This window comes from Pocillopora verrucosa, chromosome 6, assembly GCF_036669915.1.
Source record: "Pocillopora verrucosa isolate sample1 chromosome 6, ASM3666991v2, whole genome shotgun sequence".
NCBI lineage: Eukaryota > Metazoa > Cnidaria > Anthozoa > Scleractinia > Pocilloporidae > Pocillopora > Pocillopora verrucosa.
The window spans coordinates 16,855,242-16,874,002 of NC_089317.1; the positions used below are offsets into that span (position 1 = coordinate 16,855,242).

At 39.1% G+C, this 18,761-nt stretch overlaps 1 protein-coding gene across 1 annotated transcript in view; it reads right to left on the reverse strand.

Moving 5' to 3' along the window:
• Nucleotides 1-1,383: 1,383 nt before the first annotated feature.
• Nucleotides 1,384-18,761, reverse strand: part of LOC131787268 (uncharacterized) — a 35,034-nt gene continuing 17,656 nt past the window's right edge. Inside the window, exons 28-49 of the mRNA XM_066168780.1 lie at nucleotides 18,514-18,645; nucleotides 17,845-17,967; nucleotides 17,460-17,582; nucleotides 16,389-16,511; nucleotides 15,617-15,739; nucleotides 14,706-14,828; nucleotides 12,842-13,129; nucleotides 12,016-12,438; nucleotides 11,780-11,902; nucleotides 11,184-11,468; nucleotides 10,386-10,808; nucleotides 10,159-10,281; nucleotides 9,432-9,725; nucleotides 8,540-8,962; nucleotides 8,314-8,436; nucleotides 7,587-7,880; nucleotides 6,695-7,117; nucleotides 6,460-6,582; nucleotides 5,526-5,813; nucleotides 4,564-4,867; nucleotides 2,510-3,673; nucleotides 1,384-2,236 (exon numbers count right to left, since the gene is read on the reverse strand). Coding sequence (XP_066024877.1) covers nucleotides 3,667-3,673; nucleotides 4,564-4,867; nucleotides 5,526-5,813; nucleotides 6,460-6,582; nucleotides 6,695-7,117; nucleotides 7,587-7,880; nucleotides 8,314-8,436; nucleotides 8,540-8,962; nucleotides 9,432-9,725; nucleotides 10,159-10,281; nucleotides 10,386-10,808; nucleotides 11,184-11,468; nucleotides 11,780-11,902; nucleotides 12,016-12,438; nucleotides 12,842-13,129; nucleotides 14,706-14,828; nucleotides 15,617-15,739; nucleotides 16,389-16,511; nucleotides 17,460-17,582; nucleotides 17,845-17,967; nucleotides 18,514-18,645 — 4,691 coding nt within the window. The 3' untranslated portion in view covers nucleotides 1,384-2,236; nucleotides 2,510-3,666. The remainder of the gene's footprint in view (nucleotides 2,237-2,509; nucleotides 3,674-4,563; nucleotides 4,868-5,525; nucleotides 5,814-6,459; nucleotides 6,583-6,694; nucleotides 7,118-7,586; nucleotides 7,881-8,313; nucleotides 8,437-8,539; nucleotides 8,963-9,431; nucleotides 9,726-10,158; nucleotides 10,282-10,385; nucleotides 10,809-11,183; nucleotides 11,469-11,779; nucleotides 11,903-12,015; nucleotides 12,439-12,841; nucleotides 13,130-14,705; nucleotides 14,829-15,616; nucleotides 15,740-16,388; nucleotides 16,512-17,459; nucleotides 17,583-17,844; nucleotides 17,968-18,513; nucleotides 18,646-18,761) is intronic.

Sequence of the window (18,761 nt, forward strand, 5' to 3'; positions counted from 1 at the left end):
TTCTGAAAAAAGGGGTTTGTAAGAGTTCAGTGGAAGCGAACACGTCAGTGAGTGAACGATTCCTCGATCTTTGATCAAGGTCGCTAAAGGACTGTGACGTCATAAATAAGTTTGTTCCGGCAGGATCCGGCTGTTACGGCTAACACTTCAAGAGCAGGGGGAGGGTAAACAATTTTGTCAGCGAGGGTGTTGCGACTGTAGTGGCTATTCTAATAAAATTTTGTTATTTTTTAGGCAAGGATTTTTTCTCTCCCTTACTATTTCTCTCCCCGTTTTCAAGATACACCGCACGTGCGTGCGAGAATCGTGAAACATGAACTGTATAATGTGGGATAATCACTCTCCCACTTAATAAATCCACTTAATAAATTGGCATGCCATCGTATTTCCATTGTTTTATTTTTTTCGGTATGGAAGGGCGAACTTCCGTACCGAAAAAATATAAAAATGGAAATACGATGGCATAACAATTTATTAAGCGGAAGAGTGATTATCCCACATAATACAGTTCATTTAAATCATGCCCTAAATCTTGCAACATGACGAAATCAGACAATGAAGTCAATCCACAACTGAAAGCGAAGTCCATTCATCCGTTTGGAGAGAGGACGAATCAGAGCTTTCTCACATGATTTTGGGCCTGATGGAAGTCCAAGTCCAGCGCGTGTCCTTCATCCGCCATCTTGATCTTGTCACTTGGGGTTTTTAAACATTGATTACCGGGATGAAGTGGATTCAATCTTTGACAGGTATTTTCTTACTAGTGCTAGACAAGTGCTCGGCTCGATTTCCATCCCTCTCTGGTGTCCGGTCTTTGCTCCTCTCCGGGTTCGGGGGCAGGGGTAGGGGAGGAGCGCGGGCTCATATTCCAGAACAGCGGCCGATTATCGAGCCTAGACAAGTGCTATGCTAGTAAGAAATTCAGCGTACGCACTTAAAACAATTTTACTCGTAGTCGCCGATGAAGCATTCGAATTTTCGACTCCTTGCATAGACAAATCAACAAAAAGAACAGCATACGCCAGCAGCTAATTTCTCTGCGCGTCTCATAAGAGTTCTTTTAATAGTCACGCTTGAAATTTTTTCATCAGTACGAGAAATATGATGCGCTGAATAAGAAAACCCTTCCAAAGACTAACAAATGAATGATTAACAAGCAAATTATAGCGTTTCACAGATTTCACGACAAAAAAGAGAAAACCTTCCTTAAATTGAACTTCAGTAAATTCGGTACGTTGGAGAAAGTTTCGAAGAAATCACAGCTTAAGGTGGGACTTAACCTAAAAAAGACCCCTTTTTTCAATGACTTGTCACATCCACAGTTTTTAGTTAAACCATATAAAACCATATATCACTGAAAAGCTAATGAATCACAGATTTCAGTTTTTTCAATTATTTCTGCACACAGTTTATTTGTAACCTGATACCAGCAAAATATTGTTACCCCATACTGTGCACAACCCACATGTACTCTAGAAAAGAAATCTTGATATGGAATGCAGCTAGCTCTGATTTGTTTTTATAACTATATAGTATATAGGCTAATCATGGGGATGAGCATAGAGTTTTAAAAAATATAAAAAACTTTGGTTCCAGCCTCCAGTTAAAGTAAAGCAAAATTTTTGGGGTGAATTTCCACCACAATTTTCTTTGTAACTTTTGACAAAGTAAAGCTACAGAAAAACCCTTTGCTCATTCCCAGACACTCTTTGAAAGCAATAAACATTGAAAATTTCAAGTCAATTGGGTAAATCCTCTATGAGATATGTTTTCTAGAATGCGCAAAATGCACATTTTGAGAAAAGTGCGATTAAAGTTAAAAAGCTAAAACGAAGATTGTCTGCACAAATTTGCATGGCTATGAACTATCCAATATCATAGCAAATGTTTCTTTCAGTCACTTAGAAGCCTCCAGGTTCATAGGTATCACCATCAGCCTCCCGTAGGGCATCTTCTCTGCGTGTGCGCCTCATTTGCTCTCCTTGCCGGCGCTTCTTTTCTTTAGCAGAGGTCTGAAGGTCCGATTTTCTCAACCGCCTCTTGTCCTTTTCTTCTGAGGCCTTCTGAGTGTACTCCCCTGCTGGAATTACCAGTCTCTGCATTATTCTTGCTCTGCTGGCAGCTCCACTATGAAAATGGCACACAGTAGAAGCTTCAAGGCAGGAGCTACACTCCACAGAGAGGTCTGCCATTAGCCCATTTCTCCCAGAAGAATTCTCCTTCAGAGTTAAACTCCCTAGAACATAATAACAGTATACACTAAAGTTATTTTGTGCATTCTCATACATGTATATGAGTCACAAAATTTATTCACCACATACCACACAACAGACAGTTACAACTGTAATTTTTAATAAATGAAAACAATAAAGATAGTACTGAAGAGAAGTAAAAAAACATTCTTAGAGAAAAAAATGGAAACTGCACACTGTTACTAGCATATGCTACGAGACATGAACAGTAAAGAAAAGGTTAAAAGTAAAACAGATGTTCACTTATGTTTTCTCACCTTCCTCGCACACATGTGCTTCAGACAACGTGGCATATAATTTCTTGAGGTCTACAAGTCTGTATCCCTCTCCCTGAAAATCATTTACATCAGAAATCTTTGATGAACTATCTGGTGAATCTTCTGGTCTCATTTTGAGTCTCGAAGCACTGATGGAAGCACTTTCGGCATCTGACAGAGCCTCATCACACGAGGAACTCGATGCTGAGTTTGTGACTTCTCTATCCGCACGCGGCATTTTCTTCGCTTTCCTTGCGTATCTCTGCACTCCAGTAAAAGGCTTTCCTTTCCGCTTTCTTCTATATACAGTATTCTTCTTCCCTCCTGGCATTTTAGACAAAAACTTCGCTGATATAAAACTCGAATCTCGCTCTCACAGTATCTCCACAGTTGAAAACACGCCAGCTTTCAATCCCACGCCACCTCCGACTAGCTATACTTCATGTAAGGGGTCATATAGCTTCCTCTTGAAAATACTGAGGAAATTCTAGGAATTGGATGGACTTTCGGGCTTCAAATTGGAGCAAGACTGAAAGATGCTACGTTGCGTTGCCATGGTAACCAAAAATATTTTTTTACTAGCTTGCAGAAAACTTATCGTAGGCAACAAAATAAAGCAAATTAGTCTTAAAAACTCATGTCATGGCTTTCTTCTATGCCTGAAGTTTCAGATTTCTCCAAAAACAAAAATTGCATTTTGTAGTCAAATTTTAGGTTAAGTCCCACCTTAATAAAGCGACACCTTGTGATAGAGTCTCACTGTTGAGAATGATCCGTTGACCTCTTCACTTAAGTCTGGAGACATGTGTGTGGACGGGGTCTAATTATAAACCAGAATCTAAAGGGAGAACGATTGGAACCAGGGCGGAGGGAAATCTTCGACAAACGGAAACAGTCACGCCTCAAGATGTCTCTCAGGAGGGTGCTGTCACGGTGGTTTAATCTTTTGTTTATTAGTATTGTTACCATTATTCTTATTATTTCCTCCATTTCAACAATCACAACCTTTGAATAATTACAACAAGATAAAGAAAATGGCGAAGGGCATAATATAGCAAGCTAATCAGGTATTCCCCTAGTCTCTAGTCTAACACCCAGACCTCTTCACGGCTAGGAGGTTGTAAGCTCTCCAACACTTGGGGCCCTACATTGAACGGCTACATCCTGAAAATAGAAAGAATAAAAAAGATATTCGTCGATAAGTTAAAATTCTTAACTTAAATTTACCCAACAAACAAACGCATAGTGAAAAGAATTTTGGAATAAGAAAAAGAGAACGAAATTTAGAGGTAAGAGGCTAGGAGGAGGTCCGTACTATAAGTCAAAGACTGAGCTTTTTCTTCTCTGATTTATGGTGCGAACTGCGCGGGCCTTAATGCCGAGCGCAAAAAAAAAAACAAGTTCTCTAATTTATAGTATGGACAGACAGAATGAAGTCAGTAAGACATTTATTATATAGAAGAGGAAATAATTTTTTATTTCAACGATCGACCGTTTCTCATCGTTTCTGCTTAGATGATTGGTCGATAAATATTTACTTCTTAATTTTAACAAAAAGGGATTTATAAACTTATTTGGTTCAGTTCTGAACGAGAAAAAAATTGAGAAAGATAGTCCACCATACGGGTTTTAAGAAAATGTGGATTTACCTTTGAGACAAATCGGCCATTTCTAATAGTGTTCTCTAAACTTTCCCGAACTGTTTCTCAGAAGTACACGTGATTAGTTATCTGTTCGAAGCTGATAAATGCAGTGAATAACCGCAGGAAAGAATTTCGAAAAGCTCACGTTAATCTTCCATGCAGAGCAAAGTAGAGAACTGTGGGTCGGGTACGTACGTTTATATCTGTCGAGATTGTGGAATTGCACCATCGGAGCAAGCAGAAATAAATAAATTAAAAGTTAAGATGACAAGTATTCGTTGAATTCACCGGAGCAAAGTCGATAAGTAATATAAAAGTTTGTTTAGGTTCTCTAAGCGGAGGGAAGATCGACGATCAGAACGCGCAATGCAATACATTGCATTGAAACGCATCTTAGTTCTATGTACTTACTTTAATTGATAAACATAATTAGTCAGAACACCGCCAATACCATCTTTACAATTGCTATCTTCCGCTACTTCGTAGGTATTGTAAGCCTTTCCTAATGTTTTGTCCGTCCAGCACTCGCCATTGTTTTGCAACGCAAAGTATTCGATCATCTTGTCACGTGCGACGTATGCACATTGCAGGATTGTATACCCGGGATCGTCATCATTTCGTTGAGCCACGAAGGTCGCAAATTTATCTTTGAGAAGCCTCTTAGAGCCTTTGTTCTCCTTGAAACAGCCAATTGCATTAGGCGTTGGCTTTGACTCTGGAAAAAAAAATGGGAAGTTGATAGTCTCTGTTGTGCCAGTTTTCATTCGTCATTAACTAAGGAGCATTTCAGCTTAAGAAGTGTTCTAGAGGAAAGTGATTTTAGAGGGCTCGCTATTAGCAGGCCGCTATCATCCTAGTTGCAATTCACCACTTTTATAATTTTAATTTTTGTCATCTTAACAACATAATATATAGATTTAGCCAAGCCTAAAAGCGGAGCTTGCATTTTTTTTCCCGCACGTCCCAAGGGCACAACGCCTTACCCCGACCGGGACTAGAACCCAGGTCGTCCGACTCAGAGCCCAGTGCACTGACCACTGGACTACTGAACAAAACCGTGGTGTTGGCGCGCCCGCGGTACAGTTGACCACGCATGTTAAAAGTAGCACCTTGTACGGTCGTACGGTCGTACGGTCGTACATTCAAATTTTTTCGGCTTGATGGGTTACTACTATTTTGTATAATTATGGGGCTACGCTCTGTGAGCTCCGCTATTACAACAGGACCAGACTTGCGTCTCCTTCAACCTTTCCCGACGGTAACCCAGAGCCAATGTTATAGCCAAGTAATACCGAGGGTCAATGAAGAAACATATGTCACAAGCTAGCTACTCAGATTGTTGTGTTATTCATTCGCTTTCACTTTAAACTCACCAAATGTATACACTTGGATGGAAAATTTTATTCCTATACCATTCTTGCAATCTTTGGCAGCAGCGGCCCCTTTCGCGTAGTAATTGTTTTTAGCAGTGCTACTGGACAAGCATTTTCCCTTATCGCCCAGTGCGAAATGGCTGTAACCTTTATCAAATGCAAGCTCTGCACACTCCAGAATGTAACTATCGAAGTTTGCTGGATCATAGTCTTCGTTAGGATATGCAAGAACTTCTTTAAAACCAGTCTTCGGTATCTTGAAACAACCAATATTATTGAAAGATGGTACTAGGATAAAAACAAAACGAACGTGAAGCGAAAAGGCTGTTCTTTTTTACACATGTTCACTAAAACAGATTTAAATTAATCAACAAGTCGCTAAATTGTATGTTATGTTTGAGAGACTTAGGACGAGGTGGCTAGCTTTATAGCTTTAAGACATTTTTATTTTCTCTCACTGATAAATTCTAAATTTGTGCTCACCACTAACTAATTTAACTAGCTGCACATTTAACAGTTCCTTTTTTGCCTTTTAAGTCAAAGTGTTCAATGTCAAAGTACGATTTTTCAGGACTGGGATGGAGTATTGGAAAAGTGATGGGGGGAGGGGTGGAGAATTGGGGATTTTGGAGATGCAGAAAAAATATGGCTTGTATTTCTAAGGAGGAAAACCGCTTTTTTTTCTCTTTATGCACCTTTTTTTGTTGTTTTTTTTTCCCATTTTTCTAATAGTCTGTCCCTCGTATTTTCTCGGATCTTTCAGCGAACGCTCTCTAGACAGGTTGAGATCGTTGGAGAATTTTTACCTTACAGCAAAGATCTATGTAGCATGAACTGCCCTTTTTTCTACCATGTACAGAGAAAGACGTCAAATGGATAAATGCTTTATTACATACACTTTTCAAGTATTTTGTTTCACCATTCGATCACCAACCTTGACAATTGACTCCACTAAAGTCGCCTGTGCAATCACAGTGGTATTCTGTGATGTCTTCTTCATCGTTACGGCAAGCTGCTCCATTTACACATGGATCGCTATCACACGGAAAGGACTGAACTGAAATCATCAAAACATAGCAACATGTTGGAATCTCTCGTAGCTTAAACCCCTTGAATAATGCTCGGTGAACCGATCACAATGAAAAGTCTCTTCTTTGATCGACACTAACCTTCACAATTCTTCCCACTGAACATTTGCTGACATTCACACGAGTACTGCATAGGATCATCTTTTTCCACCACACAAAATCCATTGTTCTGACAAGGATCATCATCACAACCAGTTGGATATGAATACGAGGGTTGAATACGATACACAAAGTTTGCCATCTCTTTTCCAACTCCACCTGCACAATTTTCGGACTTTCCGTACTTATTGTACGTGTCAGCAATGTCTTTACTGGTCCAACATTCGATCTGATTTCGTACAGCGAAATACACGTGGCCCTTATCTCGGGCTACAGTAGAACAGTACACAATAGCAGCTTTGGGGTCAGAGTTACTTGAAAAGCTGGCATAGTTGTCTGTCAGTAACTTCTCTGACTTCTCTTTTTCCACAAAACAGCCTTGTGGAATAGATTTGGGTGAAGATGCTAGAGAAAGATTAAAATGAAGAATTTGAATCAAATTTCATGCGATGGTGCAGGGAAAAGGTTATTAGAATATCAAAAGCAATGATCATCTCCATATATGTTTTCACAGCTAAAAATAAAAGACAGGCGGATATACAGACCGTCAGACAGAAGATCAAAATTAACGAATAAAAGATAGTCAAATCAAAAGAAAATTAAAAAAGACAGGTACTGATGAGGTTTCATCCACCTAAGTATTTAGTACAAGCGCCAGAACCAAATAAGCCTTTGCTTGAACGATAAGACTCAAGGAAAGCTTTCTGTCTCGTTTTCCAAACTTACATGTAATGAAAACTTATTCGTGGGTGTTTGGCTGCATAGTAAGAACCATCCATAAATTAGACTCATGTAAAACAAGAAGGAAACAGCGTAGCTGCAAAGTATTTTCAAAGGCACCTTTGATTACAGTCCACATTCGATTTCAACTCACCAAATGTATAAACATCAACTGTAGATTTACTCCCTATGCCGTCTTTACAATCCTTGGGACTAGTGCCTCCTTTCAAGTGGTATTCGTTGTTAGCAGTTGCACTGGATAAACAGCTTCCTTTGTCACCCAAGGCAAAGTATTTGTAACCTTTCTGGGATGCCAACTCGCTACATTCTTTGACATAAGCTTTTGATTTCGCTTTTGCTGGATCAAAGTCCTTGAAATGACTCGCAAGTACTTCCTTCAAACCAGAATTTGGTTTCTTAAAACAACCAATTTCAATGAATGATGACACTAGAATTCAAAAGGAAAGTGCACGTATTAACATTGACAGGCGGTTATGCTCATCTCCTCTGGTCAAATGGCGCGACTGTCTAATCACAATGAGCTTAACATTTTACAGTTCGTTATCGTCCACAAAAGAGAATTTACTCTCCATAAATAACACTCTGGTACTGATCTTAGGTTTAATTGCGTTATATCCGTGGCAGTTTCCGACTGTAAGAAGGAAACTTAGTTTCGCTTACATTCACTGAGGAAACAACTCCAGTGTATTCAAGATGGAAGGTTTTACCGGAAACAGAAGTTAATTCATTTCGCCGGCAAGATTAAAGGACTGAGTTCCGAGGTGCTCGTATAATACCAGATCCTTATTATGGGTTCAAAGTGCCTTCGATCAGTAGAAGACGCTGTTCTAAAAGGACTTTTCTTGTCCAATAGAGCTTACCTTGACAATTGACACCAGTGAAGTCGCCCGCGCAATCACAGTGGTATTTTGTGATGTCTTTCTCATCGTTACGACAAGTGGCTCCGTTCTTACAAGGGTTGATATCACATGGAAGAGATTGTACTTCAAAAAAAAAGAATAGACAAAAATTATGAACTGAAAATGTTTTTTTCCAAGCTCTTTGTTTCGAAAAAGCTACAAAGCCTAAAATTATGTTGAGAGTAACCTTCACAATTCTTCCCACTGAACATTTGCTGGCATTCACACGAGTATTGTTTAGGATCATCCTCGTCCACCACACAAAACCCAGTGTTCTGACAAGGATCATCATCACAACCAGTTGGATATGAATACGAGGGTTGAATACGATACACAAAGTTTGCCATCTCTTTGCCAACTCCACCTGCACAATTTTCGGACTTTCCGTACTTATTGTACGTGTCAGCAATGTCTTTACTGGTCCAACATTCGATCTGATTTCGTACAGCGAAATACACGTGGCCCTTATCTCGGGCTACAGTAGAACAGTACACAATAGCAGCTTTGGGGTCAGAGTTACTTGAAAAGCTGGCATAGTTGTCTGTCAGTAACTTCTCTGACTTCTCTTTTTCCACAAAACAGCCTTGTGGAATAGATTTGGGTGAAGATGCTAGAGAAAGATTAAAATGAAGAATTTGAATCAAATTTCATGCGATGGTGCAGGGAAAAGGTTATTAGAATATCAAAAGCAATGATCATCTCCATATATGTTTTCACAGCTAAAAATAAAAGACAGGCGGATATACAGACCGTCAGACAGAAGATCAAAATTAACGAATAAAAGATAGTCAAATCAAAAGAAAATTAAAAAAGACAGGTACTGATGAGGTTTCATCCACCTAAGTATTTAGTACAAGCGCCAGAACCAAATAAGCCTTTGCTTGAACGATAAGACTCAAGGAAAGCTTTCTGTCTCGTTTTCCAAACTTACATGTAATGAAAACTTATTCGTGGGTGTTTGGCTGCATAGTAAGAACCGTCCACAAATTAGACTCATGAAAAACAAGAAGAAAAGAGCGTGGCTGCAAAGTATTTTCAAAGGCACCTTTGATTACAGTCCACATTCGATTTCAACTCACCAAATGTATAAACATCAACTGTAGATTTACTCCCTATGCCGTCTTTACAATCCTTGGGACTAGTGCCTCCTTTCAAGTGGTATTCGTTGTTAGCAGTTGCACTGGATAAACAGCTTCCTTTGTCACCCAAGGCAAAGTATTTGTAACCTTTCTGGAATGCCAACTCGCTACATTCTTTGACATAAGCTTTTGATTTCGCTTTTGCTGGATCAAAGTCCTTGAAATGACTCGCAAGTACTTCCTTCAAACCAGAATTTGGTTTCTTAAAACAACCAATTTCAATGAATGATGACACTAGAATTCAAAAGGAAAGTGCACGTATTAACATTGACAGGCGGCTATGCTCATCTCCTCTGGTCAAATGGCGCGACTGTCTAATCACAATGAGCTTAACATTTTACAGTTCGTTATCGTCCACAAAAGAGAATTTACTCTCCATAAATAACACTCTGGTACTGATTTTAGGTTTAATTGCGTTATCTCCGTGGCAGTTTCTGACTTTAAGAAGGAAACTTAGTTTCGCTTACATTCACTGAGGAAACAACTCCAGCGTATTCAAAATGGAAGGTTTTACCGGAAACAGAAGTTAATTCATTTCGCCGGCGAGATTAAAGGACTGAGCTTCGAGGTACTCATATAGTACCAGATCCTTGTTATGGGTTCAAAGTGCCTTCGATCAGTAGAAGACGCTGTTCTAAAAGGACTTTTCTTGTCCAATAGAGCTTACCTTGACAATTGACACCAGTGAAGTCGCCCGCGCAATCACAGTGGTATTTTGTGATGTCTTTCTCATCGTTACGACAAGTGGCTCCGTTCTTACAAGGGTTGATATCACATGGAAGAGATTGTACTTCAAAAAAAAAAGAATAGACAAAAATTATGAACTGAAAATGTTTTTTTCCAAGCTCTTTGAGTCGAAAAAGCTACAAAGCCTAAAATTATGTTGAGAGTAACCTTCACAATTCTTCCCACTGAACATTTGCTGACATTCACACGAGTACTGTTTAGGATCATCCTCGTCCACCACACAAAACCCAGTGTTCTGACAAGGATCATCATCACAACCAGTTGGATATGAATACGAGGGTTGAATACGATACACAAAGTTTGCCATCTCTTTGCCAACTCCACCTGCACAATTGTCAGACCTTCCGTACTTGTTATATATGTTAGCTATGTCTTTACTAGTCCAACATTGGACTTGATCCAGCACAGCGAAATACTGATAACCCATGTCTCGAGCTAGAGTAGAGCAGTAAACAACAGTGGCCTTTGGATCCGAGTTACTAGGGAAGCTGGCAAAATTATCAGTAAGCAACTTCTCTGTCTTCTCTTTTTCCACAAAACAGCCTTGTGGAACAGATTTAGGGGCCTGATCTGGTTAAAGAGAAAATAGTTTTGACGATTAGAATCACGTTTGTGTCATCGAAAGGGACATATTTGAAGGTAGAGTAGTCTTCTTAGCAACGTAACCTCAGTTTGCAAATAAAATTTTGTACAAGTATTTCGGTCTCTCGAAATACTAAAGAGGTTCTTTGAGAAATAGAATTTTTATTTGAATAAAAAAGATTGAAATTACAAGATTTTGTCTTTCAAAACTCCTTCATATTTTATTTACGTTTTCAAAGGTGGTATTTTGTGTACCAGTCATCAATGGACTGATTGTTGAGGACGTTGAAAGGGTGGGAAGAGCCTCCACAGTCGTTATCATTCTTGCACTGTAGCTGTAGTTTGTGTTTGCGTCCTACTCACCAAAGGTATACACGTCGACTGCCATTTTACTCCCTATGCCATCCTTACAGCTACTAGGACTGGTTCCTCCTTTTTCAAAGTATTCTTTATCGGCGGTTTTACTCGAAAGGCAGTTTCCTTGATTGCCCAATGCAAAATGGCTGTAACCTTTGTCGAATGCCAGCTCGGCGCATTCATATATGTAAGTTTTTACTTTCTTTGAATCAAATCCCTTCGGAGATGTAAGTACCTCCTTAAGACCGGACTTTGGTGCTTTGAAACAGCCAATTTCAGCAAAAGAAGGAACTAGAATTACAAAAACCAACAATCTATCAATATCGGAATACGTATGTGCAAATTAATGTTGAAGCAAAAAGAATAAAGACAGCGGGAACTGACTTTTCTCTCTTTCAAGATCTATAATTGCAGTCCATCTCACACACCAATGTGGACGTCATATCTACTTACATAGATACTAACATGCAAACACTTTATTGAGCATCCCTGATGAGGTTTTTTTTCGATGATACGTCCAAAATTATTCATTTACGTTCAGAAAGCGTCATGGAATACCTCTGCAATTAATTGCAAGTTATTCGAATCACTTGTCCTATTACCTTGACAATTGACTCCACTAAAGTCGTCCGTACAATCGCAGTGGTATTTTGTGATATCTTTTTCGTCGTTGCGGCAAGCTGCCCCGTTCTTACAAGGTTGGCTATCACATGCATAAGACCGCACTAGGAAATAATTTAAAATAAGTAAAGATGAAAACTTTCCAAGAGAAGTTTGTATATAAACATAGTTAATACCTGATAGTAGATCAACCATATCTCGTTTAAATCACACCAACCTTCGCAGTTCTTTCCACTGAACATTTCCTTACATTCACACGAGTACTGCATAGGATCATTGTTGTCCACCACACAAAACCCATCGTTTTGACAAGGATCATCGTCACAACCAGTTGGATATGAATACGAGGCTTGAATACGATACATAAAGTTTGCCATCTCTTTGCCAACTCCACCTGCACAATTGTCGGACTTTCCGTACTTGCTGTACGTATTAGCGATGTCTTTACTGGTCCAGCATTGTACCTCGTTTTGTACAGCGAAGTACTCGTAGCCCATGTCTCGAGCCAGAGTAGAACAGTACAAAATAGTGGCTTTGGGGTCAGAGTTACTTGAGAAGCTTGCGTAATTGTCAGTCAGTAACTTCTCTGTTTTCCCTTTTTCCATGAAGCATCCCTCAGGGACAGATTTCGGTAAAGGTTCTGAGAATGAAATTGATACAGTTGTTAATTGGAATCATATTCCTTTTTCAGAGTAGACGTTAAAAATTTGTCGAACATGTGCAAATCCTTTCGTTGTGAAGCGACACGGGATGGCTAACGAATATCACTTTTACTTCCAATGATTACCGCAGAACACATCCACCGCGATAGGTTTGAGCGTCCATTATTTCGATTCCATCGTAGTCTTCTCTATTCTTAACCTCTGTACATAATTTTAGTCTATTCTAGCCCTTCTAGTTTGTCAGTACCTCCAAAAATTTGGGAAAGATTTCAGCTTTTTTCAAAAAGCAGGTTTTAGTCAAATAAACCGACTCAAATTGTTTGAGTTGTATCGAATGTCTATTAAAGTTAGAATCTTCGAATCTCTTCGAATTTTACTCACCAAAAGTATAAACATGGACTGAAGATTTGCTTCCAATGTCATCCTTACAGTCACTGGCTTTGGTTCCCCCTTTCTGGAAGTATTCGTTCTGAGCAGTTCCACTCGACAAACAAATTGCACGATCTCCGAGGGCAAAGTGACTGTAACCTTTGTCAAATGCAAGTTCGCCACACTCATAAATATACGATTTAATTTTTTCTGGATCGAAGTCTTGGTTGTGATTTGCCAGTATGCTTTTTAAACCAGTTTTCGGCGTCTTGAAACAACCAATCTCAGAGAAAGGAGAAGCTACGAAAATAATTAAATGCACGAGCGAATAAATGAATTTAAAAATAAAGGAAAACATAGATCGATAAATTAAACGACAAGAAGATACCAATCTCCACTATATAAAATCGTCACACTGGTAAAAAGTTATAAAAACATCACGATAGCTTAGCGAAACAGTGTTTACATTGAATGATGTATTCTGTGAATGAAACAGGCAGACTCGGAGAAAAAGAATTCCGAGTGCTCGTACCGAAGACCTTCCGATAAGCACTTCGGATGCTCCTTCACTGAGCTATCGGAGAGTGTGGCAGACTAGGCCGTTTAACGAGGTCCAGAGAGACAAACCTCCTGTATACTGCTGGGATAGGAATGTTGAATGTGATGCGTTTGCGCAATAATGCAAATGAAGATGGTAAATATTAAGCCTGGTGATGTAAACCAAAGATGTTGTATTCAGCGAATGACACAGACATACTCGAAGAAAAGAACTACGAGTGCTCCAAATAAGATTGTTTACATTCTGCCATACTGTCGCCTGGAAATCTTCTAAGATCTTACGCGCATATGTAGATTAGCGGTCCCGAAGCCCTCTAGAAGCATGTGAGATAAAGATTTGCAGGAATCCGCTCAATTGAGAGGATGGCTTAGATTTGCCACACGAGTATATGACTTTGGCATCAGAGGAAAAGACTTAATTATTAACAAACTGTTCAAATTTTACATTTCTCTCTATATTTTGTTCTTTTTAAATTCCTCTTTTTCACTTTCCCCTGATGAGGGCTGGAGTTTCTTAGCCGAAGCGTTGGGATTCTAAAATCATTTTTTAAATACTTTTAGAAATTTTTACTCGTGTAACGATTTAATATAGTTATGAAGCCACATGATCATAACTCTATTTTTAATATCAATTTTTTTTTTCATTTATTTTTATCTTCATTATTTTCCTATACTAAAATGAAAGGTATGATGATCATTCTGACACCAGCTCTGACTCAAACAATCTCTACTCTGTAACCTATGACATAATTTTCTTCCACCCGGGGTGTCAGGTTTTCTGCTTTCTCCGACGACGCTAGTAAGGGTTGTGAAATATGTGTACACTTTTCCCCTAGCCTTTAAGCAGGTCCTAACTAATTACTACCGCTTCGGCAAGAGGGTTTCTTCGCCCGGGAAGACATGAACCTGCAACTCGAGCCGCTGAGAAATCTCAAGAGGTCAGGCAATGATAACTTGTGTCAGCACCCCTGCAAGCCTCTCTCTGAGTAGTCTCGAATGTTGCGGCGGGCGGAGAAACGCGCGTTCTTTGAGGCTGATGAGAGCTTTCTCGCATGCTTATTTTTTCCTAACCGGGAATGACGCCGACGATTGAGGTTACAGGACGATTAATTAACAGAATCGAACAAGTAAACATAATTTTAGTGACGAATGCCAACTTTACAACCTTTTTTTCACAAAAAGCCTAAGAGTTGAGGTTATAACTTCGCGAGAACTAACTGCTCACCCCTTCCAAATCTCTAAAATGGATGGAAAGGCTTAAATATGCAAAAAACCGCTCAGCGTGTTACATATACTAAGACGGGGACATTTTTATTACCTTGACATTTTTTTCCAAAGAAACCAGACAGGCAGTCACAGTGGTATTCGGATATGTCTGTCTCATCATTCCTACAGGCTGCTCCATTTAGGCAGGGCTTGGAGTCACATGGAAATATTTGAACTGAAAGGAAAATGTGCTGTTATAGTTCTGCTGAGGTTTCTGTTAGTATAAAGGAAGTAAGTTTGTTAAAGATTGTGGTGCTGCGGGTAGGGTGTATGACAAAATAACTTGGTTTAATCAACTGACTTGATAATGACCGCAAAGAGTTTCGGAGGCTGACGTTTCGAGCGTTAGCCTTACGGCAGTGCGAATTGCGAATGCTCGAGCCGTCAGCTTAAGAAAGTAGCAAATTTGCCTTGCCAACCAAGTTGATAAAACCAAATTATATTTGTTGATATACATTAATGCTGGCCGGTAAAAATTTGCAAATTGCCTTGATCTCTCAGTTAACGTTTATTCATTTCAAAATCTCTCGGTAACTATCAACGCCCTAATCATGCGCCAGCTACGAAGGAATAGAGGATTGATGACGACTAATAGAGTAAGAATGACCTTGAATATAACGGAACGGAAAAACACACGCTCTCCTAAACACGAGGGGGGGGGGGGGGGGGAAAGAGAGAGAGACAAAAAGGGTCCTAAGGCGCAGTTACTCATCAAAGTACCACTGGGTAGTCCTGACACTGGATCATTTTCTTCCTTGAAAAAGGGGAAGTTACTTTTTTTTTTGTTTCCTTGATGTTGGTAACTTTTAAAGTACATCTGACTACAATACACCAGAACTACATTCGGTTACAATCTTTCTCTTTACAGTTTGATGTCATATTCTTTCTTGGGGTCAATCTCTTGGAGGAGGGAGACAGAGACTAAATGAAACTAAGACAGTTTAAACAAGCCTTCCCACTTACCTTCGCAGTTGGTACCCTTGAACCAATCCCCACACTGACATTCATATACATCAGGTGTCTTCGGATCACTATTACAGTATCCACCATTTCGACACGGGTCACTGTCACAGGAGGTCAGTTGCACTGTTGAATCAAGCATATGACATCAGGGGAACTAAGTACTCCTTAGGTTCAACCCATATGCGGATAGATGCCCTGAGGGCAAAATCTGAGCGATAATGACTAATGTAAGCACGTGACCACATTCCCGGGTTTGACATATATAATTAAAGGGGTAAGTTGCTTAAGAAACTGGGATTCTTCGTTGGTGGCAAATATAAATTATCAAGTTATTTTATAAAACCAAATAAATTGATTGATTGAATGAGCAGACGTGATTCCTAAATGATGTTTCTGAGAAAGAGAGAGCTACACAGTTCTAGCTTAACTTTCCTTGGTAAATGTGTAACCATTTCACTCCCAAGACAGGAAAGGAAATTCCCCCATGTAATTACCATGGAATAACGTTATCTCCTGGTTCATACCTTCTCTTGATTGGCACCTAAGGATATTGTAGACTGAATCTTATATAGGTGGGTATCAGACTTTTTCTATTTTTCCCTTGGGTTCTATCACCTACGTAAAGGGAACTGGATGGCCAGCATAGCTATATACTAACACGCGAGCGCCTTGTGTGGCGAACGTAAAAATAAGGAGAGCGCATAGCACGCAAGGTGGTTAATGAGGACGTTACCCAATTAAAATGCTTGACGAATAAAAAATATCCTCAAACCTTCACAATTTTGGCCAGTAAACCAGGTTGGGCATTGACAATGATGTAATGAGATGTCATCCGGGTCATTGGTGCAGGTAGCTCCATTTTTGCACGGCTTTAAGTCGCAAGGATATATTTGCTCTAAAAAAGGAAACGAGTGAAAGTATAATCAATGGTCGTTTACAGTATACCTGCAAACAGTATACAGTATATACCTACAGTATACCTAATCGGTTATACCTAATCATTTTTTTTCTCTTTAATTATATTCTGGACGTTGGAAAAATCCCTAAACAGTGGAAAAAGGGCGAAATAACTCCAGTGTATAAGAAAGACTGCAGCCTGTCCAAGGATAATTACAGAACTCTCACCACTCTTTCATCTTTGTCAAAAGTCTTTGAAACGCTCGTTCATTCAAGAGTCAGTCCCCGGTTCAGAAATATTCACAAGTTCGTGTTCGCTTATGGAAAGCATCACGGTTGAATTTAGTATTTATTTAGATATAAGATATACTTATTAAGATTTTATTGTTATAATTTTAAATTATAGAATATTCCATATCTAGTTTTTTTTTTTTTTTTCAACTCTTAACTTTATTGTGTTTGTGGAATAAATGGAAATTAGCTGGCGTGCTTTCACAGACCCCGATTTCGGTTCCGTCTGTGAAAGCACACCATTATTGTAGCTAAGTGTATTTTCACAATAAACTCTTATTGTATTGTATTATTGTATTGTATTGTATTTTCTTTTGAATCGACTGGTCACTCGGATCATGATTTGAGAAAAATAAGAGTATTTAATTGGTTCTTGCATCGTGGTCTATTGGTTCATAGACCTCAACCATGGATACCTTGTTTCTATTGGAGGAAAATATCTTTTCCGTCTAAAACTGCGCTTGTTCAATTTTATTTCAACCTTTGTGATTTCAGGGACTAATTCGACAATTTTTCTTCTTTGTCTGACAACAACAGTCAACGGCGCTACGCCACTTGACAAGTTGTTGATAGAAAATTGTTTTTGGTTGGCAGAGGACCTATTTGTCTCTTACCTATGGCATGCAATTGTCTCAAGATCCATTACGAAACTTACTTTCACAGTTTGTTCCTTCAAACCAGTCTTCGCAGAAGCATTGGTACCAGGCTGGGTCTGTTTTCTTACTCAGACAATATCCTCTGTTGTTGCACGGTTCCTCATCGCATTTGTTGGTAGTTACTGTGGATTAAAAGGAATGGTAACTGTTAGTTGCCCAAAAGTGAGAAAATTTCTTGAATAGCAAATCTTTAATCCGACATATCAAGGTGAATATATAATATATAGGTTGCATGATTGCGAAATCATATCTACACCAGAAAATTGGGTCCCAGTTTTTTCTTAATCTCCCTTTCGAAATTTCCCCCAAAGAGACATATTAAGGAAATGCTAGTCAAGTTAACTGTCAAGGTAAACCTGCCCATGGGAATGTCACTGAACTCACCTTCACAAAACTTCCCAGTGAACCACGGTGGACATTTACATGTGAAGTTTGAGGGATCACTAAGACCGTCTATGCAAGTAGCATGGCTGCGGCATGGATGGCTATTACATGGAAAGATTTTTTCTGAAAGGAAGAAACCATTATTGATGAAACTATCATAAACCATTCACATGGACATATTTATCAAGATAAGTTACTAATATTTTCCATGAGGCTGTCATGAATGTAAAATTTTTAGAGGCTTTCTGCCACCAAAATTGTCCATTTCACTTTCCGAGAGGCCTAACTCGATTTTTCGTTTCAAGTCGCGCAACATCATCTTTTCTCAGGTCGTTTTAAGTTGTCATCTTTCCTGTAGAGACGTCATATCCTTCTCCTTACGTCTATTCTTATAATTTTGGGTTATTTCCAAGTAGTCTCGTTATTTCAAAGTTCAATAAGACGTTTAGTCATCTTACTAAACATTAAAAAAAAACTTCCCTGTAAAGTAAAGCTATTTTAATACATAAGATATCTTTACAAAAATAGTTGTGGCGAGCATAAACCAAACAATTTTTGTTATTTGTGACCACTGCAATAGCCAATAAATCAGCACTAACCAGTCGACTATTGACAAAAAATCTGTTGTGTTCATTTGTCCTCATTGATATATCGTTGCATGGTACTTACGCTCACAATTCTTTCCCTTGTACCATTCTGGGCAAATACAAGTATATTTGCGTTCCCACTTCGAGGATTTAGCATTACGCACGCAAGTGGCTCCGTTTTGACATGGTTGCTTTTGACAAGGAGTCTCCATCTCTATAGGTAAGTAAAAGCTTTGTTATTACCACAGGTCATGGTCATCAGCGTGTCTAGATTCATGCTTCTTTAGCACTCTGGTCATTTTTTTGTGCTATGCGAAAAAGATCAAATTC